At 37.7% G+C, this 24,982-nt stretch overlaps 2 protein-coding genes across 3 annotated transcripts in view; both read right to left on the bottom strand.

The window, feature by feature from the left end:
- Positions 1 to 11,721, bottom strand: part of nipbla (NIPBL cohesin loading factor a) — a 49,008-nt gene extending 37,287 nt beyond the window's left edge. For both annotated transcript variants that reach the window (XM_055161369.1, XM_055161370.1), the window contains exons 1-9: positions 11,353 to 11,721; positions 9,552 to 9,623; positions 5,603 to 5,740; positions 4,079 to 4,244; positions 3,546 to 3,646; positions 3,352 to 3,463; positions 2,892 to 3,046; positions 1,222 to 1,358; positions 1,040 to 1,130 (exon numbers count right to left, since the gene is read on the bottom strand). In XM_055161369.1, the coding sequence (XP_055017344.1) occupies positions 1,040 to 1,130; positions 1,222 to 1,358; positions 2,892 to 3,046; positions 3,352 to 3,463; positions 3,546 to 3,646; positions 4,079 to 4,244; positions 5,603 to 5,666 (826 nt within the window). In that variant the 5' untranslated portion in view covers positions 5,667 to 5,740; positions 9,552 to 9,623; positions 11,353 to 11,721. The remainder of the gene's footprint in view (positions 1 to 1,039; positions 1,131 to 1,221; positions 1,359 to 2,891; positions 3,047 to 3,351; positions 3,464 to 3,545; positions 3,647 to 4,078; positions 4,245 to 5,602; positions 5,741 to 9,551; positions 9,624 to 11,352) is intronic.
- Positions 11,722 to 17,442: 5,721 nt separating this feature from the next.
- Positions 17,443 to 24,982, bottom strand: part of slc1a3a (solute carrier family 1 member 3a) — a 69,618-nt gene continuing 62,078 nt past the window's right edge. The window contains exons 10-11 of the mRNA XM_055161379.1: positions 21,565 to 21,699; positions 17,443 to 18,749 (exon numbers count right to left, since the gene is read on the bottom strand). Of these exons, the coding sequence (XP_055017354.1) occupies positions 18,542 to 18,749; positions 21,565 to 21,699 (343 nt within the window). The 3' untranslated portion in view covers positions 17,443 to 18,541. The remainder of the gene's footprint in view (positions 18,750 to 21,564; positions 21,700 to 24,982) is intronic.

Genomic DNA, 24,982 nt, shown 5'->3' with positions numbered 1-24,982 from the left:
GTTTAGGCTGTTTCCCCCAATCGCTTTTCAGTTTAACCGGTTGCACAGTCAACTCCAGCAGTGTCATAGGCACATCCAACAGCCGTCAATACGCTACGCACCACTCAAGAAGATAGGTTGGAGTTCTAATTTTGCAGCGTCAACAGAGTGTCTCCAGGCATTATAGCAGGGGCAGAACAGGAAATAAGCGCGTTGTGTCAAAATAAACTTCTGATGCCTTGTTCTCTGGAACTCGGGGAATGACTCATGATGGACTACGGAAAGTTTACAGCCGAAGAGGATGAATGTAAAACATTTTACAATTCTTTATAAGAACAGCTTATGAAGGAAAAGGCGCTTGGTGCAGACCATATACTTTAAATGGTGAGTATCTTAATTAATGTGAGCACCACAGATATGGTTTGGTGTCACTGCAAAGCATCATCTCTCTTGTTGTCAACATTTGTATTGTGATTTAAAATGTAATTCATCCAATCAACATTGAATATGTAGCAATATAAAAAAGTTTGGTGTTTTAACTGTGAGAATTTACAGAAACTAGTGTTGCGGGAGCAGCTCTGTTGCCTCTGGTGTAAACATTCGCTTTTAAAAACAAGCATGTGTGCTGCTCTGCCTATGTTACGTGTCGCTGAAGCTCCTGCTATAAATTTCTCTCAAACTGAAAACACTGTTCCACCTTATGATGTCATAGTAATACAGGAAGTGCTCCACTGTGTTTTTAAACTCCACACACCTTCACTAGAATCATTTGGATAATTTCAACACTGGAATTGCCAATCTCCACTCAACAAAAGAAAAAAGGTAGGTGTTAACTTGAAAATTACCACTACATGACATCACAAGGTGGAAAAGAGCATTTTGAGATTTGGAGATGTAGACAGGGTTACTAAAATATGTGTGAATGAAGCAAAACACAACTTTGGGTATAATTTTGATGAGGTAAAAACATTATAAACATGGCTTAAACCTCACTGGTGTCAATTTTGTGTTATATTGGACCTTCAATGTTTAAGTTACTGAATCTCTGCACATCACTTACGTTTGGGCGTCCCTTCACTCCCGGCAGGAGAACAGCCCGACTGTGGCGACCGTAAGGGAAAAGCTGGATTTCTCATGGAAGAGTCTCCCTCCTGAAGCACAGACAAACAGGAATAAAATGAATGAACTACACAGTTACACACACAAATGTATTTGAGACACAGGTGAATAAATGAAGCGCACCCCAGTCCCTAATCGATGCATGATGTTCATGTAGTCTTCTGTGCCCTGCTGGTCTGAGTGGTGGTTGGCGGCGTTGGTCATCTGTCCTTTGCCTTCGCTCCTGAGGTTCCCTGGAACGATCGGACTCGCTACAGACACTGAGGAAAAGGAGTTTATTATTAGACACAACTTTTAATATTCCTCTCTCTGCAAAAGGCTCTGCAGTCTAAAGAATGGTACAGACATGGTTACTGTCTTAAAAACGTGAAAAACACAATTGCTTCTTTTTAAACAGTTTGGCATGGTTCAAGCCTATTCTTCACAATCCCAGTGCTTTCATGAATTTCTGGTTGCTGTATAGGAAAAGATGAGAAGGTCATGTTCTCAAGTGTCGTGAATGGTGTTCTGAAGGGTTAAAAACTACGAGACCGAGCCGATACATTTTACACATTACTGGGAAAGTGGAGTGTGGAGTGTGGTCTGAGGTAACAAAGGAGGTGATACAAAGGGTACAAATTAGTGACGACTTGACTCTAGAGCTTTAGTCAACAAATACATGTCCTGCTACTTGATTGGTCGACTAAAAAGGGGCCGTGGCAAAGCTCCCAAAACTATTCTGTATCTCTCTGTATCTGACCCAAACTGCACTCACTCTATACCTGCAGGGGGAGTTCATGCAAAACAACTTTTATGCAGAACAAGGTACTAAGAAGACTTGTGAATAGTGAGTATAAACTGCCTTTTCACATATAAATCCCAAAAATCTCTTCATCTAACTCTTTCACTTCTCCTTTCTGCTGTAATCCCATATAAATCTTCATAATCTAAATAAAATGATTCAAATAACAGACATGGTGGTTGAATAGTCGATTAGTCAGCGATGAAGTCTTAAACAACTACAGCCCTACAGTCTACGAATACAAAAGTGGGCATATAAAAACAACATATCAACACCAAGCATCCTGATTATTTACTGCACAGGAGCACTACTCGCCTGGTTTTCAGACAATAAAGACGCTTTACAATTAGACACAAAAAGCAGACAACATTTTGACTCTAAGAACTGTTTATATAATGTACTGGGGCAAACAACATTTTCACTCATTCGGCTCCGGTCAAATGAAGCTCATCGAGGCTAGTAGTTATAGGGGCAAACTTGGAGCAGACTTCCATATTTGGATCTCTGCGGTCAATGGAACCTGTAGCTTCTGCTCCGGTGCCTGTACCCCTCAGAAAAAAGGCACCTGATTTGTCTATTAATGTACATATCTGGATTTTGGGGGGAAAAGAAGCACCAAATGAAAACACCAGGATCATATAGTTCAGATGAATATGAACATTTCAAGACCAAAATGAATGAGGAGCCTGACATCAGCAGTTACAGACAGAGAGCATTAGAGGGTAGTGGATAAGAGCCACAGTTGATGGAGCCGGAAGCATGACCATGTTCACTTCCTATTTGGAACACGCCGGCTAGCAGGTTAGTTATGTCCATTTACAGTCTATGGTACAGCCCCATTGATTTGTAAATGTTTTCTGACAGCACAAGTGTTCTGAGTGAGCTATAGATCCTAAACGATGCTTTGACAGTAAATCTGTACCAGGGCAAGATAAATTTAACTTTATAGCATGAAAAAGCCTTTTAAGTTGTGAATGTTTTGAGAGCGTGAGGCATAGATGAGCACACACACCTGGTTGCATCGGTTGGTGAGGGTTGTAGGACGGGGGTTGAGGATACTGCTGTATGAATCCGGGGGCGGGGCTTTGGGGCGTGTAGGGGCTGGGGACCGGACTGTTCTGACCAATGAACCGACCGCTGGAGCCGCTCTGAGGGGCCACGAAGCGACTGCAGAAGACATAACACAACATTAAATAATATTACATAAGTAGTATTACATTTCTGAAAGACATTTATAGTTAAGACATGGTCAAGCATCTTTTATCAAAGCTTTGACAAAATATACTACTATACTTTTAACCATGCTATTTATTTATTTTATTTAGTGTTCATAAAATTACCTTGAGTAGTTTCAAACAATCACAATATTTTCAAATGTTATAACCTAAAAACAGCTCATGGGCATTCAAATACTGTAGTACACTTATAACATTTTAAATAAAGCATTTTAAACATGAGACTATTTAAATTACCTTGATGAATTGGGAGAAATCGCTGATGACTGGAAGTTTCCCGACTGGGCCGGGCTGTGCATGGAATTCTGTGTGATTTTGTATGATGGTACCATCGGCTGCTGCCGAACATCTGTTCCAACAAAAATTATAATTAGTTTCATGTTCATTATTTCCAAGCACACGTCTGGTAAAAAGTGTTTTCCGTGACATACTTTTCTCCCTGAAGATTCCCGGGTTCCTGGCGAGCATCGTCTGCAGCAGGAGCGGAGCGTCTCCTTCAGGCTCATCACTGCCCAGGTTGTCCTTCAACTCTCTGTCGAAATAAAGGTAAATGAAAAATGTTCAATTATATTTTTTCACAATATGATTTGGCAAAAACAATATATATGTTAAAGTGCAAATAGAGAGGGATCATAGTATATCTACACACAATGGCAACCAAAACTGCAGCTACCCGTTATATGCAACATTTGAGTATGTTTCTGATTCAAAAGATATAAATATTTTGTTACCAGTTGTTAATTGCTACGGCAACTGTAATAATCTGTCATCATTCTGAAACTCATGGATACACTGTGTTAACAAAATTACACCCAAAAATATCTGCTTGAAGATTAAATAAACAGCAGCAACATTTATACTCCAGAAGTAGCACGAACAAAAAATATTCAAATCGACATTATTTGTGCCACCATAACCTCTTCTATGGTAAACGTTGGATTTCGTAAGTTCCCGGGTCACTCACATGTGCTCTGTGGAGACCTGGTTGAGACCTTGGGCTAACTGTGAGGCCAGACTCTCATCTCGACAGCCCAGCAGACACGTCACCTCCTCCGCGATCCGCCCATTGTACAGGAGGCTCTTGGTGGTGGTGGCCGGGAGAGGAGAGGGGAGCGGGAGCTGGTTCAACACTGGAACACGAACACCACGAAGAGTCATTTTGCGCATCGTCTCTCACGTTTATTCAAAATCTTTAGTTAAATTTTTTCTAAGCACTGTGCAGTCAAACAATTTTTATGTGTTTATTTGTACAAATATTGAAGCAAAATGTGTGTAATCTTGTTTTTAATCTACAGGATATGGGCGCTCTTAAAGGTGCCTCGTATAACTGCCACATGCTTGTTGCCATGGAGATGTTATTGCGTCGTGTGTAAGGTTACACAGCATGGCATTAAACCTTTCTATCTCCATGGATACCAAACCGGACCAAGTTACAGGTCAGATCTGTGGAGAAGTGTTTTTTCTTAGTATTTTTGAGCTATAAACCCACCTGTAATTGAATAAATGTAAGGTAGAGCTGTTTAATGTCACACTGTGGAACATTCCAGACAGAGCAGTTACAAATCCATTGAAAAAAGGAGGCAATGGACCCCCAACCAGAAAGTTACATAGTGCAACTTTAATTTATAATTTCACATTTTAAACTTGAGAGGCTGTCCAATATGTTTTTGTGAGTTTGTTTGTTTCAAGCAAAAAGCACTGTCCAATATTTGTCTTGAGGCCCATAAATGTGTGTTTTTTGTTTGTTTTTTTTAGTTTGTTTATTTTCTTTGGTCAATTTACATAAACATAGATCATATTACAATTACAAAGACAATTTTTGGTCATAGTAAAGTTCACAAATTAACTTAAAAAAAAAACAAAAAAAACAGATGGGATGTAAAATAATGTAGATACTTGTTCTTATTTTAAGTCTAACTGGTCTTCTCTTCTCATTTGATTCACCGGTTCGTTCAAATGGATTCACTCGTGGGAACAGAGAGACTGGAACTGCTTAGAAACCATCGGGGTTCATACAGGTGCTAATTTAAAAATGACTTTGCAAGAGTCCACATTTTTCCATGACCTTGAATTCACAGTTTTCAGCCAGTGATGTGCTTTTATTATTATTATTTGACTGAGAATGATAAAACAATTGTACAGTAATAATCTTTTTGGATTAAAACGATACCTGCAGTCCCCGATTTATCTTTTAGTAGAATTCCACAACTTTACATGACTGTACAAAGCCTGAAATCCAGTATATCTATGCCAAATATCAGCAAAAAATGTTGAATACTGGACAAATACTGATATCTGGGAAAACAGGTCATCTTTGTGATTAAAATTATGACCCAAATTATGACAATTCAGGACTGCTTTGTTTGGAAATAGCAGAGATAACGTGGTCTCCGCTGCCTTTCACATTTTTGTCTCATTAGTTTTTGCTGCATGTAGAAAACTTTTATTTATTTAATTCATAAAAAACGGACAGAAAAAGAGCACTCACAGTCAGTAAGGCTAGCTATCCCAGCGAGAGTCGTGATGGGAACATGAGGCATATCCCCATTCATGCTGAAGGTGGCGCTGTGAGTCCGTACACAGGTCGATCAGGGTCTGAAACACCCGCCCTCACATCTCCCGACACCTGGAACGCAACACAATAATCCCGGTTACAACTAATAACAATAATCATACCAAGCCCTTCAATTTGTATTAAGAGATCTGAGAATAAGACACGAGAGCTCCAAGTAGAGCTGCTCGATTATGGAAAAAAAATCATTATCACGATTATTTTTTGGTCAATATAGAAATCACGACTATTCTAACAATTATTTTTTAGTTACACATGCATTTATTCAGCACTTCTCTCTCAAATAAACACTTTGTTATTAATAATTTACACAAAACGTTCAAATTGAAAATAAAAATAGGCTACAAATAAGAACCTTAGAGCAGTTTTGTGATTTATAAAACAAAAAATGAATAAAATATCCTTTGAACATGAAATAAGGCTTAGAAAAACATAAATGATTCCAAAATAAACTATATATCCAGCTGTTCAACAATATCTCCATTTAAATAATAAAATAAATACACTTATTTATATTAAAAATATCCCAAAATAAACTTTCAACTTGATTATATGAGTTTGGAGATTGTTTGACACACAAATCGAAATCACGATCGAAATTCGATTAATTTCACAGCCTGAGCTCCAAGTATTAAACAAAATCAGGGCAGAGACTGAAAACAGCATTTATTTATTTCAAACTAAAATAAAATGAGACAAAACAGATCCAGAAGTGTTACATAGCTGTTCTTTATCTCTCAAGTAACTACAGAACAACACAGAAACTGGATAAGTTCACAGAAAAACACTTCTTGTGGATGTCACATTTTTTAAACGAGATCAAATGCAGTAATTTGTAATCATCAATAATCAGCTTGAGTCTTTTTCATGGAGCGGTCTACACTCAAATACTGTCAGTAAAAGCATGTGGTTTGTAGTTGCGGGCTGGAGTCGACTAAAGACATGTCCTGCTGATCGTTTAGTCGACTAAAAAAGGAGACGCGGCAAAAACTCTCAAAACTATAACGTATTTCTGTGCATCTGACTCAATCTGCACTCACAAGACAACACCTGCAGGGGGAGTTCATGCAAAAAAACCTACAATTTATACAAAAACAAAGTACTAGGAAACAATACATCTATATAAAGACAAATTAAACATGAGAATCATGAGTTTAAACCGACTTTTTACAAAGAAATACCAAAAAATAGCACATCTTCAGGCAGCTCACTCTCTTTCTCACTTCTCCTTTCTGCTGTTGTCTCATATAAATCCTTATCGTCTAAATTAAATCATCAGTCGTCCAACACAGTTTCTGGTTCCTATTAATCGACGAAAGGATTAAAGTTCAGCACCAAACTCACACACTGTATTAGCTGTTGTAGTAAAACTTGCAGATGTAAAAGATTAGAAAATTACACAAAACGCTACAATGCTTAAAATTTCTGTAATAACTCAAATAAAGCCAATCAGTCACGAGATATGATTTAAAATATTAACACTGATGGGGTAAGTAATGGTTCTCTTAGTTTTTTGAAACGTACTACAACGTGTGCAACAACAAATCATGCAAAACTACATTCCAAGGTTACATTTCCAGACGCACTGATTCCAGATATAGGTCTGAACATTGTTTATGAATCATTTTAAAGATTCAGGTCCCTTCAGGTCACGTGTAACTGTCCCCAGAAGTCACATGTGAGCGGAGAGGTCCTTCAAAATTTTGTATTGGAAAGTGCAGTGCAGGTAATGTCGGCCCGGATCAGTCTTGGGGCAGAACGTAGACCTCTTATGATGAAACATTTGAAGTACGATAAATTGACGACGAAAATAGTGATGCTCATTTTTATTTATGCCACTGATGCAATAACCCTAAAACAAGACTTTCCTCAAAAACTATTCGATTCATACAGTATTGTTAATGGACATTAGCTGCGATTAATACATTAAAAACTTAACGAGTAGGGACAGGATAATATGTCGTGCCACAACAAAACTGCCACGAGACAGTGCACACAAGCTGAAAATGATCTTGCGAGATTTTGTTTTTACTTTTGGATTGGATAAAAAGTTACGTACGGCCGAGAAACATTGTTAGAGAAGCCGTAGTCACAAAAAGCAGTGCTACAGCAATAATATTAACTAAAAGTAAAATTTAAAAACGGTGGGAATAAAATTAAGAACATCATTGCCCAATTTTGTAATAGTAAATAATGTCAAAATCTTGTCTTGTCTCGTTACCATAGATCCAGTCTCGTGTCTCGTCTTGTGGAAATTGTATCTCGTCCTACCCCTGTTAATGTGCCATTGAAGTTATTTTTTTAAACTCTCTGAGGCTCAAATCTTATTGTAGTACAAAAAAATAACTGAATTTTCTAGTGGTACAAAGAAAAAGGTACCCACAAAAAACACTGTTCTAACAGGCACTGAACAATAAGTCAATATAGTAATTATTGTAATGGAACCTACAGGAGTGACTGCTCTTTGTAAAACCTACCTGCTCATTCGAAATAACGTCACAAAGCTCGATTTTATTATTATTTTATTAAATATTTGACAATATTCAAATTATTGCTTGGCTTAATCACAGCCTTCAAAAACCTATGGGCAAAGCCTCACGTAATATGTCATGTATGCTTTTTATTATAAGCGCTCTGTGTTGCATTTTTGTATGAAAAGCGCTCTATAAATAAAGTTTGTTGTTGTTGTTATAAACTGCGTAATTTAGGAGAAGTTATATGTTGCTTTTGTAGGAAAGAGTCTTGTCACGGTACTAACGTTTCAAACTCAAATTGGATACTAAGAAATTGACTCAATACCGATTCTGATACCACGATGATGATGATAAAAAAGATCTCTTTCGTTAGACAATAGAACGTCATTTTTTAGCATTAAACTGTAGTATTTTCTTTTATATTCCCATGAGGTCTTATGTCTGTGTGATCCCTCAGTGGTCCAGGCAGGCTGTTCCAATACTTTCTGATACTGATACTTGTTCTGATGCAGCTCAAGATCATTCTAAAGCTGTTCAGGAAAGGTTCATTTCTGTCCTGTGAATGTGACACTTTTAGCATGGATTCAAATGAGCATCTAGTTGTGATGTTGAATTTTATTAGTACCTGATTTTCGATAATTTATTTTCTACTAAGTTTGTCAAAAGTAAGTATCCAGCAACCAAATGGGATGATTTTGAGGATGAAAAAAAAATTGATTTGGGAGTTTTCTGACAAGCTTTGCCGTTTCAACTCGATTATTGACACGGTACGTTTTTTTGTTTTGTTTTCTGCAGAGTGCACAATGTAAACAATTCCTGAGGCGTCACCGCTGGCGAGAAGACTTCAATATGGACCGACAATTCCACGTATTTCAGTAGTGTCTAAACAACAGCTACAGCATTTATCTAGTTAATATGATATGACATGTAATGATCTAAATAACTGCTGCCTTTGTGGTTTGGTATTTATGCCAACTCAATTGTACTTTCACTTTTGATGAAGATACACTGTACGGCCTGGTGTGGTCAAACTACTGTAGTAATAGTCACTTTATTGCCTTAATTAAAACTGTTAAGAGAGAATCCTCAGCTAATATGAAAACAAATATTGAAACTAGATAAATTCTCATCTGAGCAGGTATCATACTGCAAAAAAACACATTAACAGGACAGAAATGAACCTTTCCTTAATAGATAAGTAGCTTCCGAAGTACAAAAAATAAGACCACATGCTAAGATAAAGAATATTTTTATGATCATTGCAGTATCGGAGTATCGAGTCTATTCCTTAACGTCAAAATCGAGTTTGTAATTTTAGTTTCGCAGCACTAGTTAGAATGAACGAACAAGGACTTTCATAACAAACACCAAAATGCGTAAATAAGATCTACCTTTTTGAAGAATCCTCTGCAGCCTTTGGTGGACTCACTGACATCTCAGAAAAAACGCCCCCCTCTCGCAATCTGAGGAAACACAACACAGCGTTCAAATCATCTGCATTTCATTACGTATATGACAATTATAATACAGGAAACACATGTAAACAATTAAACCCGGCGACAGGTTTGATGTTTTATGAGAGACACTTGGGGGACACTTGGAAATATGTGATGACTTTGCGGGATATTAACACTCACTAGGGTTGTCAAACGTATCAAAAATCAGATATGAATCAATATTAAACTAGAATCAAAATAGACAAAAAGAAAAAACAGATAGCAAAAAAATTACAGGACATAAACGAACCGTTCCTGAACTTCCTGAACCTTGTGTTTTGTTTCATTCACAAATGTTTAACGCACAAACTCTGCAGATTTAGGCTGAATTCTTCTCTCAAACTGGAAAAAAAAAAACACTGTTCCACCTTGGGATGTCTCCATACACCTTCACTAAAAACTTTGGGATAGTTTCAGCTCTGGAATTGCCACTCTCTGCTCTCTATCTTCATCGCAAGGTGGAACAGAACATGTGTGAATGAAACAAAACACAACTCCAGGTATGTTTTTGATAAGATAACTTTTTAACACGGTTTAACGCTCACAGGAGTCAATTTTACAAAATGTAGGATCCTTGATGTTGAAAATCACATTCTACTGTCTTTTTAGTATCATCTATAACAGTATTGATTATAGCGTCTAATTTTGTGTTTGAAATGCTAGTATCGTGACAGCACTGACACTGACACATGCAACAATTGCGTTTGATAAACACGGTCGGGGCTGTGTGCTGTGGTCGGCACGGAGCCTGGTCTGACAGCTGTGAGAGTGACAGGCGAGAGGCGGCACAAAGGAGCAGATGCACGGGGAGGGAGGCGGCGGGACCACGGCTGCATCCGACAACAGCCCCCTGCAAAAACTACACGACCAAAACAAGCCAATGCATTTACTCTGCTTTTACTAAACTACTGTGATGAGAGGCAGAAATGAAAACAATTTGTGTTTCTATAACAAGCTGCTGCTGCACGCGTTTTTATGTACGCCAAGTTTCCGCGAGAGAAAGCAGAACGTGAATATCTGGAACGATCAACACAAACAGTGCACTGAGAGTTTGTTGGAGAGTAATGCACTGGAATAAGTTAGTAAGTCAAAGCATAAATATATCACATACTTTCCCAGACGTGCACCTCCTACGCTGCGCTGCAGACTGACAGAACACGGACACGGAGCTTGTAGTAAACAACATTTACGCTTTAGATCGCACCAAACTACTGTAACGAGCCCGCTTTGCACACTGGCTTCTTATAGTCGCTTTTATTTTATAGTTAGCTATTTATGCTAACTAGCATGAACATTTAGTGTTATTGGTTAGCTCTAAGTGCTGATGGGAACAATATTCAAATGTTTGTGGAGGGTTACGTGTTGTTTGGACGTGTAAAGTGCGCGAGTTTATTTTTATACACAAAAAGGCGCAGAAACAGTGTAAAAACTCAAAACACTGGTGCAGAGTGTAATTTTGTGGCATCGGCCCAATCCTCGGGCTCGTAATGACATCCAGAGGCCGTGAGCCTCGGAGCAGCAAAACACACCTAAAGCTAACGTTAGCCTGCTGCTAATGCGTTAGCTTCCGTTACCTCCCGGTCAACGATTAACGACGCTGTCGGTGGTCCCAGAGCAAAACATTTATTAGAGCTAGTTGGGGTAAAAGCTAATAAAAGTCACGCATTTGCAATGGCGTGTATGCGGAAGTATTTACCTTGGGATGTTGCGTTGGAAGGGAGGGGATGTTTTCGCTCGGTTTGTCCGTGTCTCTGCTCTTCTTTCTTCTCCTGATCCTCCACAAGGATCTCGGTTGGCAGCTTTAGCCGCTCGGCTAGCCTGTTAGCCTGCTAGCCTGTTAGCTATCAACAATAATCCGGGTCGGACCGATTGGTTCTTCTTCCGTCACTCAGAGCTGGCTGTTTGAGCGTACATTCGTGGCGGAACATTCGTCCGTCGCCGTTTCAGTCGGTCTGCGCCGACATAAACCAAAAGTAGAGCCAATTTCGACAGAAAATGAGAAAAAGTACGATTGTTGCGCTGATCCAGAGGCTCTCCTCTCGTAGAACAAAATGCCGACCGGAAGTTGTGCCGTCTGATTGAGCAAAGATCTCAGAGTGACTCCCTCCATCGGCGCCAAACAAAACACCAGGCCGCGCTGCAGGCCGCGGCCGCGAGGGGGCGCCACGGGACCGCGGCTGCGCTGGGGATTCGCTCTGTTTAGGTTTTACACGCGTACATCTTTTCAGTTTATGTTTAGCATATTCTGATCCACAGTGATGTTAAATAATGATGTAAAAAACAGCAGCTGTTTACAAAATGAACTGGGGAATAAAGTCTACTGCAGTGGCTCCCAAAGCTTTCACACAAAGTACCAGCTTGATAAATATTTGAGCAGCACGTCTAACACTAAAGCAAGTCCAAATAAACAGGTCTAAATTTGGACTTAAGGTTCCATTACAACCTGGACCAAGTAATACCTAAATGTGTGTAAATCAGATAAATATAAATACGCAAATGAGCAACCTTTACCGTGCATTATAGATTGAGCAAGAAATGTATGTAATAAAGTGCAAAATGACTCGAGTACCACCAGAGGATGCCCAAGGACCATAGTTTGGAAAACACTGGTCTACAGACAATAAATTTTCATGAGTGTGATTTATTTTTTTATTTTTTCAGATGGGCTGAATCTACTCAATATTACATTTATTAAGCACACAGTAAGTAAGTAGTTTAGTTTCAACTTTTTATTAGGTAAAAAAAATTACAAACAATCATGTATGTTTTTATGCAATGTTTTGAATTTACAAAGATGACAAAAATACACCAGCAATTATGAACAGAGGCACAAATAATTTCCTCTAAAGGTAAAAGAAAACGAAACATTTGGTCCTTTAAACCAGCAAATTTTTGCAGCTGTAAAGAGGTTAGATTTTCTCATCTTCTAAAAATATAATTATCTTTACCTATGCAAACACAATGTAAATCTACAGTTAATATCAACACATATCTACATCTCTCTATACAAATGTAAGTATATTAACATTACTATACAAACATTTTCTATCTGATCTAACTGATACGTTGAAATAAAAACCAGCACACACATAAGGGGATACATAAAAGAAAGCAAAATTTCCTCAAACATCTATTGCAGTTTTGTTAATAAAACTTAAACAAAAATATTTCTGGGTACTTAACAATAATTCACATAACAGCATTGTATTTGGGTAGGTCTGACATCATCCAAATTATTCTAGTGAAGGTGTATGGACTTTAAAAACACAGTGGAGCGCTTTCTACACATGTGAACGAAACAAAACAGAACTCCAGCTGTGTTTTCGATGAGGAAACGACATTAAAGCATTGATCAGAAAACAGCGTAACAAGGGCCCTTTAATGTTTGTTTTATGGCATATTTTATTTTTCATATAAATTTAAAGCTAAAATACAAAGTAGAGTTTGGTGAGTCAGCCCAAATGATTGTAGTGACCGATTTGGATTTCCAGCTAGACAAAATTTCAAGATTGGAAACGCTTGTGCAATGGCATGGCTTCAAAACGTTAAAAAAAAAAAAAAAAAAAAACAAGCTTAGTGTAATTTGTAACCTAAAACGCATTTAAAACAAACGTGACCTTTGTATTTTGTAGTATTATTATAAAACATTGAACTCATTGGACAAAAGTACATTAAACTTCACTCAACAAAAATTATTTCCAGTCTTGGCAGAACATTAACAATCACCGCCACTGATCAATTACAGCAAATATACTGTAGACTGACTTGTCCCATGTAATGCTAATCTAAATTTAAGGTCTTATATTACAAAAAACGGACTCTTGTGAGCTTTAAAACATGTTATAATGGTGTCACCTTCTCAAAAACACACCTGGAGTTGTGTTTTGTTTATTCACATGTCTGCGTAACTCTTTATTATTACTCTATCAACATCTCCAGAGCTCAAAATGCTCTAGTCCAGCTTGTGATGTCATGAAGTGGTAGTTTTCAACAGCTACTTTTTACCTTTAGTTCAGCAGAGATGGGCAGAAATCATCCAAATGATACCAGTGAAGCTTCCTGTATTATCACAAGAGTGTTTTCTGTTTAAGAGACGAACTAAATATGCCTAAATATGTAGAGTTTGTGTTAAAAATTAATGAAACAAAACACAAATCCAGGTCTGTTTGTGATGAAGAAACAACATTATATTATAGATCAGACAATAGCGTAATATGGGTCCTTTACTCTTTACTCTTTACTCAACAAAAGCTATTTCCAGTCGTCTTCAGTTTAACAAAAGAGAAGCCTACACACCACGGATAAATTACAGCAAATATATATTCACTTAATGGTCTCATCTAATGCTTTAATCTTATGTTATAAACAGCAGCAGGGCATTAAGGCTGACCAAGTAGAGTTTAAATTTCAGGATTCAGTTCAAAGTTTGCATTTTAAAGTGACAGTTTGGAATTTTGGACTCATTTCCAAGTGAGCCAGAGTGTTGGAGACGTGTGGAGACGCGTTTTTAAAATATTCCATCCAGTCCTTGTATTTGCAGAGGTCGTTGGTGCTAGACTAGTGCATGTCAATGGCCATAGTTATCCTGCCATTAAAAACAGTCTTACCCACTCCACAAAACACCCAAAGTAAATCTATTATTACACCAGACTGTCGATGTAAATGTCTGTGGCGATAGAATAATGTTTGAAATAAATCTAACCTTGCATCGCATGAATTGTCGCACATTGAGGGACTATTTTCTCATATATCAGTCCGCCGCTGCCGAGCCTTCTATCAGGAAATACAACTCGCTGCTGCTGCTCAGACATAAATCCTTCAAATGCAACGCTGGTTTTACTTCTAAAATTATTCTATCGACACAGACATTTACATGGACAGTCTGGCATAATAATAGATTTGTTTTGGGTGTTTTGTGGAGTGGGTAAGACTGTTTTTAGTGACAGGATAACTATGGCCATTGACATGCACTAGCCTGCAAATACAAGGACTAGATGGAAAATTTTAAAAAGCATCTCCACACGTCTCCAACACTCTGGCTCACGAGGAAATGAGGTCCTATGTCCAAAATTCTGAACTGTCCCTTTAAACACGTCTGGGAGAAATGACAAAAATACTGAAACTACAGGGTTAGTAGTTTTTGCGCAGAATAAGATGGGATATTTTGTTGGTTTCCTCAAGGAAATTATGGTATTTTGCTAACTGCGTAGATTCAAATTGTGATTTCGATTCGATGCTGATCTTGAAGCAATACGTCCATTCTGGGTTGGTACGGTTAGATGATCTTTGTGTATATTGCTCTAGTTTAGTGAGTGACACATTTGTTGAGTGTTTTGGATTTTCACATTAATAATAAAACATGCCTTCCCGAAGCTCACTTTAAAGCTGCTCTATGTAACATTTCTGGGGGTCCATTGGCTTGTCTCCATGGAGATGTTATTGCTTAGCCTGTAATGTTCCACAGTACGGTAAACTTGCGCCTACCTTGCACTTATTCAAGTCCTTTCAGGTATTGTTACTGCTAAAACAACACCTTGAAAACACAAACATTGTTACTGTGAGTGAGGGGGATCGCCTCTCCACAGATCTGACTAGTGTAACTTGGCCTGCTGGCATTACCTTGGCACCACATTGTGATCACTATCAATAAAACACATTGAAAAAACAATGCAAACAGTGAACCATTTTACCTTATATGACAAACCTCCTCGCAAAATGTTCTACCTTAATGTAAGGATACTCTAGAACCTGGCACATATTACAACATAGCTAGCATTAAATCTGTGAACTCTACCATTTAGTGGAAGGAACACTTTTACCCCAATAGGCTGTGTTCATGTGACAGGACAGTCAAAATGAGAATTCTATGGGAGAATTTGCAGTTTAAAGATGGGGTAGTTTACTTATTTACATATTATCTGGTAAAACATAACATATTTAGATCACCATGTTGTTTTTTATAGTTTTGAAAATGCTATAGAGGCTGCCATGACACCAGGCACACTATGTCATTGACTTCAGCAGCATCCGAGAAACATGGGCAGGTTTTGGTGTGTATTTGGTTGTTCTAGACGCTCTGAAATGGATAAAATGAATCATTTCTTCACTGTTTCTCTGGAAATTACTCATCAGGAGCTCAAACAAGGGAATTATTGAAAAAAAAAAAAAAAACGGGAATTATGGCTAGAGAACATAAACCGCAAAGAGATTTCCAATGGTACCATCAAGACACACTCATGTCACTTTCATCAAGGTATTTCCTACTTTAATTGTTTCATAGCTTATTTAATGAGAGAAGCACATTTACTGAACTAAAATTTAAAAAGAAAACATTTGTTTTCTTGTTTTCAAACATTTGCCACAGTGTGAGTGGCAGTAGAAACTGTATCTTCCAACGCACATATAAACATGTCACTCGTCGTAGGACCGATGTTTTCTTCATTGTCTTGCTTATCCACAACTATGTCTTCTAGATTTAATCACTTTTTGTGAGCGGATCTTTCTAATGTTCGCGAGGATCTTTTCATGGCCGATTCTTTCGAGGTTCGGCTCACAGACTCTTTGACTCATGCACCATGTTGATCACAGGAGACCAGTGTGGGTTCGCTGAATCGTAAACTAGTGCGGGTTTTTCCTGGATAAATTAATGAAATTTTTGTTCAGTAAATGTGCTTCTTTTATTAAATAAGCTATGAAACTATTTAAATAGCAAATACCTTGATGAAACTTCGGGTGTCTTGATGGTACCATTGGAAATATCTTTGCAGTTTGTTTTTGCTAGCTATAATCCGATTTTTTTCGATAATTCCCTTGTTTGAGCTCCTGATGAGTAATTTCCAGAGGAACAGTGAAGAAATGATTCATTTTACCCCTTTCAGAGCGTCTAGAGCAACCAAATACACAACAAAACCTGCCCATGTTTCTCCGATGCTACTGAAGTCAATGACATAGCCTCTATATTCGCCCAAAACAACGTATTAACATCACAACACAATCACAACTAATGTACGGTGACCGAATGCTCGTTTTCCCCCAGACATGTCTGTTTCTCACGTCCTGTCCTGGTCGTCTGAGTTTTTTTATTTTTTATAAAGTGATAGAAATGTCCGGGTTTTCATTATCTTTCATTGGGCCATTAAACTGAGCGGCTCTCGTAGCTCTGTGTGCACTCAGAAAGAGCGAGCAGACACAAACAGTCAGTCAGCCTGGAACATGCTGAAGCGTAAATGTGCATTTAACGATGACTTGCACAAGAAATTCCAAGCAGGCACATGTGTTTCGGTGTCCAGTGGGGGTGTCGGGGACCTCAAAGCTCACCAGGACACCAAAAAACATAAAAAAGATTTGCCAGGTGAGAGTCGCTCAATGCTGATGATGAGGCCCCACCGCCCGTCCCCCTGTACAGTGTCCTGGTTTTCAGCACATCGCACTAATGAAACTACAGCACATCACATCAGGTTTGTGAAGTTGTAGTGTATAGTCAGTGTTGGGGAGTAACAGATTACATGTACCAGAGTTACATAATCAGAGTACAAATTATGAGTAACTGTATTCAGTTACAGTTACTGTTTCAGTGAGTGGTAATTAGATTACAGTTACTTAGTTGAAATAAATGGATTACACAGAGGTATTTTCCTTTTTTCACATTTTGGGCTATATCCCTTTTTTTTTTCAGTAATTTCACTCATTGCCGTACACTAAACCAGGTCTAAACCCGGTCTAAACCCGGTCTAAACCCAGGTCTAAACCAGGTCTAAACCAGGTCTAAACCCAGGTCTAAACCAGGTCTAAACCCAGGTCTAAACCCAGGTCTAAACCCAGGTCCAAACCAGGTCTAACACCAGGTCTAACACCAGGTCGAAACCCAGGTTCAAACCCAGGTCGAAACCAGGTCTAAAACCAGGTCTAAAACCAGGTCTAAAACCAGGTCTAAACAACGTCTAAACCAGGACTAAAACCAGGTCTAAACCAGGACCAAACGAGGTCTAAAACCAGATATAAACCAAGACTAAACCAGATCTAAACCAGGACTAAACCAGGACTAAAACCATTTCTAAACTATGTCTCAAACAGGATTTAACAGGACTAAACCATGCTGTGTGGACCACATCTCATCCTCTTCTATATATATAATAATATGTTTAATTTGGTTCAGTAAAGTCTGGGCTTTTTATTTTCTTTTAGCAGAGAAAACATCTTATGTTATGATTTCCTCGTCTTTGCTTCTCTCCAGCAAATCAAGTAATCCAAAGTATTCAGATTACGTTACTCACTTTGAGTAATTTAATGGATTACGTTACAAACTACATTTTGGGGTATGTAATCTGTAATCTGTAGGGGAATACATTTTAAAAGTCACCTTCCCAACACTGTGTATAGTTCTGTGTAATTATTTTGTATAATTATGGAGAACTGTCACGTGGGAATGACGTAGACTTGTGGGCTGAGCATTGAACGTAACGAGGGTTCGAATAGGGCCCGGAAGAGATCGCTAAATTACTCAAACATGCATGAATGGCATGAAACTAAAACTGCCACAAAGTTCAATGTCTTCTCTGTTAATTTATAATTTTTTCCACAGTAGTTTCACAAAGTGGTGCTATTATTCACTACCAAAGACGTTGTCGTCAGTTAAAAGGTGATCAGATCGATATGGCAAGTTCGCGGAGCCAATCCCAAACAAATATAATAATTGGATATTACTTCAAAGAGATTCATTTGGATAGAAGTTTGGATATTTCTTTCAAAAACAGCAAATCTCCCATAGAGTTATCAAGACCCCTGCTCTCCATCTGAAATTCCAGTACGTGAACGCAACCTACTGAAAACACGGTTCATTACAGTGCAACAGTGCTCCTAGGAATACAAGAAATGTCTTTTTTCCTCTACATCTTGGTCTCGCTGTTTGGAATCTTGTTGTTGTCTAAGTCATTTTCCTGGGTGATGAGTTGGTACGGTTTCTTGTCAGTTTCTTCCAGCACACAATTTCCGACTTCTGGGTCCGCCTTTTGCAATTCATGGCGAGACAAATGTTCCACGATACCGGCCCCAATGGAGTCTCCCAGCACATTTGTGGTAGTACGCAATCGGTCCCTATAGGAAAAAATATATAAGAGATAAACTTGTGAGGCTGCAAGATTAATGGCAATTTGAAGGCGAAGGCTGCAATTTTTGAAATATTACAATTTCTACAAACAAAACAAAACAGTGAGAGATACTACAGAACATAAATACCACACTCCAAACAACTGTACAACATCTCACTCTTATGTAGGGATGCAACAATATTTGATATAATGTCAAATCATTCGATACTGGTCTAATGATTCGATATATGTGTTCGATATGTATGTGTCCATCCATCCGTGTGTTGTCATTTATTTTGGTCCAAAAGGAAAAGTTATTGCAGTGTCCTTTTCAGATGCAACAAGAAAACACCTCCGTAGGGACTTACAGCTGAAATATTCTAACAGAGGTGGGTTTTATCTTTCAGTCACTTTTTATTTTACGTTGATAGGTCCAGGAATGACAAAGATATTCACTTTAAAATCACGTTTGGCTTTTATCACATCGGCTTTATCAAATGCACTCATGTACACACTTGTGATATATGCAATTTTTTTCTCAGATTCTGTCTCATAAGTTTATACTCAGAAAACAGTCCGTTGAGACATTTCTATGTAATATAACATAGTTTTAGTGTCCGGAAAGAGGATGGGGGAGCACAGTGTGTGTAAAAAGAGCAGGGCAGTGTGGGAGGAGCTACTATGTCTCTGCTGGAGACGAGGCAGAGCAGCAGACACAGGCGTGTGTACCCAGTGAGACTCAGGAGAAAATCATCAAATCATCATCAAAGCAGAAAAAGTAAAAAAGTGATAGTGCAGCTCCCCTACCACTCTATATTAAGAGTAGACTGGTATATTATAAAATAGCCTGAGAAAGCTCTGTTCTTATTTTCACTGAATAAAAACTCTGAGCTGTAAATCATTGAATCAAATGAACTAAAACTTTTCACATATAAATTAGAACTTTACAGTAGTTCTATTGTAATGTGTTGTGTGTAATATTGTGTATTGTGTTAACATCATAGAGTTAGAGTTAGAGTTAATACACATATTATACTCATTAGCAGAAAAAAATTACATGAGATTTTTTTGCGTCTTAAAATGTATTGAAATCGAATTGATATCGTGACCTGTGTATCGAGATACGTATCGAATTGTGGGAAAACCGTATCATCCATGCATCCCTACTCTTATGTTACAGATAATACTCCCTACAACTGCACAACAACTCACCCTTATGTAACAGATAATACTCCCTACAACTGTACAACAACTCACCCTTATGTAACAGATAATACTCCCTACAACTGTACAACAACTCACCCTTATGTAACAGATAATACTCCCTACAACTGTACAACAACTCACCCTTATGTAACAGATAATACTCCCTACAACTGTACAACAACTCACCCTTATGTAACAGATAATACTCCCTACAACTGTACAACAACTCACCCTTATGTAACAGATAATACTCCCTACAACTGTACACAACAACTCACCCTTATGTAACAGATAATACTCCCTACAACTGTACAACAACTCACCCTTATGTAACAGATAATACTCCCTACAACTGTACAACAACTCACCCTTATGTAACAGATAATACTCCCTACAACTGTACAACAACTCACCCTTATGTAACAGATAATACTCCCTACAACTGTACAACAACTCACCCTTATGTAACAGATAATACTCCCTACAACTGTACAACAACTCACCCTTATGTAACAGATAATACTCCCTACAACTGTACAACAACTCACCCTTTTGTAACAGATAATACTCTCTACAACTGTACAACAACTCACCCTTATGTAACAGATAATACTCCCTACAACTGTACAACAACTCACCCTTATGTAACAGATAATACTCCCTACAACTGTACAACAACTCACCCTTATGTAACAGATAATACTCCCTACAACTGTACAACAACTCACCCTTATGTAACAGATAATACTCCCTACAACTGTACAACAACTCACCCTTATGTAACAGATAATACTCCCTACAACTGTGCAACAACTCACCCTTATGTAACAGATAATACTCCCTACAACTGTACAACAACTCACCTTATGTAACCTTATGTAACCTTATGTAACAGATAACCAAATATCCTGTCAATCATCATAAATATCATCATAAACATGTGATTCTTGTTTTAGTTTATCAGCTCATGTCTGTAATCATCTGCATTCAAACATTTAAAATACAGAATTCCACTATTAAAACATAAAACACAATGAAATATTTTTCTCAAACTGTGCAGCCCTATAAATTAGAACTATCACTACTATGAATAAAATACACAATATTTGCTTGCGTTGACAATTTACAAACACCACATTCAAACTGAAACTGTGTGAACATAAAGTAGTGTTTATTACAATTTTAGTACGTATCTATTATCAAACATGAAATTATAACATTTTAAGTCAATACCAATAACTATCAGGGCCAAATAATATAAGGAAATGTTTAAAAGAACCAAATTAAGCTATTTTCTGTGTTCTATGTTTAAATGTTTTAATGTTTCCTCATCAAAAATATAACAGGAGCTTTGTTTGAGAGAATAAATGTGCAGTGTTTGTGCATCAAAAGTGTGAATGAAACAAAACACAACTCCAGGTATGATTTTGGTGAGGAACATTGCGTAATATGGGCCCTTTAAACTAGTAGCTATAGCGAAATGGAAAAATGGAAATGTGCTGGAGAGAATAAAAACCAGATTGAGGTTAGGAAAGTGTTCCAATTGCTAAAAAAAAAAGAAAAAAAAAGGACTTGTTATGTAAACATTTCTGTGACACCATGGAGGCCAAACTTACAGGAACCAATCGACTGCGATGATGAGGGTGATGTCATCCGTGGGCAGGCCGACAGATGTTAGCACTATCACCATGGTAACCAGTCCGGCCTGAGGGATCCCAGCTGCACCGATGCTCGCCGCCGTCGCTGTGATGCTGAAGAGGACGAGGGGATATTTGATCAGAGGAGAGGAGTGGCAAAAACAAACAAAGAAATAAACTAACTAACTAACTAACAAAAAACAGCTTTGTGGATTTTCTGTTTTGTAATTTAAAGCTGCGCACTAAGTAAAATTTCTTGTCAAGGGTCAACCACCATGCTCGACATGTTATTGCTTTACCCGAAATGTTCCACAGTATGGCGTTAAACATACCGTATCTATCTCCATGGAGACGAGAAGGCCAGTCAGATTTGTGGAGAGGCAATTCACATTCAGAGTAAGGATGCATGTGGAATTGAATAAAAGTGAAATAAATAATTATGTTTAAAGGGATAGTTCAGGTTTTTTGACATGAATCTGTATGTCATCCCCGTCAGCAGTGTGGTGCATCCACACTGACTTTACCTCCGACAGCGTCCGGTGAGCTAAGATCCTGGCCGGTTTTAGTGCTGAGGAAAGTAGTCCGGCAAGTTGGCTGGGGACAGTCTAATAAAGCGTTTTTCTTCTCAAAACAATATGTGTTCAAAAGAGTGATACATTTGCACCACAAAACCTCCGTCCTCTAAAAAGTCAGCCCTCATAATCGCTTGGCGCTATTTTCTCTCCGTACGTATCACTGCGCACCAGGTGACAGCTGCGCCTGGTTCACTTTGTTAACTGCTCGGAATGTTATCAAGAACATGTCTGATTACGACACCGATGATGAAGACACTGATTTTAGCACAGAGCCAATGGGATATGTTTTTAAACCCAAATATACCGATGCCGAAATTCGCCAGAGAGAGTTAGACCGGAGAGAGAGAGAGAAGAGGCGAATATTCCAAGCAGTTAACAAAGTGAAACAGGCGCAGTGATACGTACGGAGAGAAAATAGCGCCAGAGGACGGAGGTTTTGTGGTGCAAATGTATCACTCTTTTGAACACATATTGTTTTGAGAAGACAAACGCTTTATTAGACTGTCCCCAGCCAACTTGCCGAACTACTTTCCTCAGCACCAAAAACGGCCAGGATCTCGGCTCACCGGACACTTTCGGAGGTAAAGTCACCACACTGCTGACGGGGATGCCACACAGATTCATGTCAAAAAACCTGAACTATCCCTTTAAAGCCATTCCAAGTAATAACATCGCCATGGAGACAAACAGGTAGTGGACCCCTCACCAGAAAAGTTACATACTCCACCTTTAATTAAAAAACAGTGAGTTAATAACCAGGGCTTTAGAGTACTGTTACTTCAAAATAAGATGACTTAAGTACTGTAAATGAAAGTATGTTGTGATAAAATTACTATTAAACCTGCAATTTGTTCAAAACATTACTCAAATAAATGCATATAAACTAAAGTAACCTAACATTACTACAGAGAGCTCATTGTAACTGTATTTAAGAGTTTCCCAGTCCAATTTTTAATTCAAAAACACTGAATCAACCATTGATTTTTATATTCTTGTTAATTCAAAATAAGATAAGCTACTCTAGATAAAAGTATGTTGTGATAAAACTATTATTAGTAGTGCAATTTAGTTCATGCGCTTGTTTTTAAATGTTTTGAACAAAGTAGTCTAACATTACTACAAACCATTCCTTGTTTCCCAGTCCACCTTTAAATGTGAACAATTAAAGTGTGAATCAACAATTGAGTTATTTAACCAAAGCTTATATTTAAGTAAGAGTAGAGTTACTTCAAAATAAGACGTTGGATAAAACTACTATGCAATTTGTTCAAAACATTGTTCAAATAATTCATTGTAACTGTATTTAAGAGTTTCCCAGTTCATTTTTAATTCAAAAACAATGAATCAACCATTGACCATTATTCAGACAAAAGCACATGAACTAATGTAACCAAACATTACTACAAACCGTTCATTGTAATTGTATTTAAGAGTTTCCCGGTCCACTTTAATTAAAAAACAATGAATCAACTATTGAGTAATTTAACCAAAGCTTATATTTAATCAAGAGTACTGTTACTTCAAAATAATATTAAACTACTCAAGTAAAAGTAAGGTGTGAGAAAACTACTATTAGAACTTAAATTTGGTCAAAACATTCAAATAAAAGCTCATGAATTACTGTAGCCTAACATTACTACAACCATTCTTTGTAACTGTATTTAAAAGTTTCCCAGTCCACTTAATTAAAAAACAGTAAATCAACCATTGAGTTATTTAACCAAAGCTTATATTCAAGTAAGAATACTATTACTTCAAGATAACTACTCAATTAAAAGTAAGGTGTGATAAAACTACTATTTAAAGTGTAATTTGTTCAAAACATTATTCAAATAAACGCACATGAACTAACGCAGTCTAACATTGCTACAGACAGCTCATTGTATCTGTATTTAAGGGTTTCCCAGTCCACTTTTAATTCAAAAACAGTGAATAAGCAATTGAGTTATTTAACCAAAGGCTTATATTGAAGTAAGAGTACTGTTACTTCAAAATAAGATTACTCAAGTAGAAGTATGTATGCAATTTGTTCAAAACATTACTCAGATAAACGCACATGAACTCATATAACCTAACATTACTACAGACAGTTCATTGTGACTGTATGTAAGAGTTTCCCGCATATATTCAGAGCCGTTAAAGCGGTGGTTAGTAGCTCTCCCAGACCGGTGCCTGTGGTTTCGGCTTTGGAGGGGACTTATTTTAGTTTGGTTGAGTAACAGTCTTGTAATGCCAATGTACAAATTGCCTGCGCTACCCTTTACAAACTAAATATGAAAACAAAATGAACTGTAGAGAAGCGAATTCACAGTACGGCTTTTATTTAGCAATGATTGAATAAATAAACTGAAAGCTTAATGCCACACTGTGCAGTATTCCAGGCAAAACAATAACAGGTTTGGGGTATTGTGGACGCCCAACCAGAAAAGCTACACCGCTTATGTTTAAAGAAAGGTTATTAGACTTCTTAAAACACATAGTATTAGATCAAAATGTTACCTTTTATTGTTTTTAAAGTTTCACAATCTGCGTGCGTTTCACTAATGAACTACTGCACATTGCGTCAGGTTTGTGAAGTTGTAGTGTAAATTTAAAATTCAATTCAATCTCTATGAAGAACACGTAATATCTGGTTCATAGTATTAAAAGAAAATAGGTAATAAATAAATAATAAAAGTCCTATACTATGCAAAATTGACTCATGAGAGCTTTTAGTCATGTTAGTGCATTGTTTCCTCATCAAAACTGTATCATACCTGGAGTTCTGTTTTGTTCCTACATCTTCAAATCTCACAGTGCTCTGTTCCAACCTGTCATGTCCT

Source organism: Boleophthalmus pectinirostris, unplaced genomic scaffold, assembly GCF_026225935.1.
Source record: "Boleophthalmus pectinirostris isolate CB_2022bp ecotype Guang Dong unplaced genomic scaffold, ASM2622593v1 HiC_scaffold_4, whole genome shotgun sequence".
Taxonomy (NCBI): Eukaryota; Metazoa; Chordata; class Actinopteri; order Gobiiformes; family Gobiidae; genus Boleophthalmus; species Boleophthalmus pectinirostris.
Note: the sequence above shows the minus strand (reverse complement) of the source record. Positions and strands in the feature narration are given on the sequence as shown.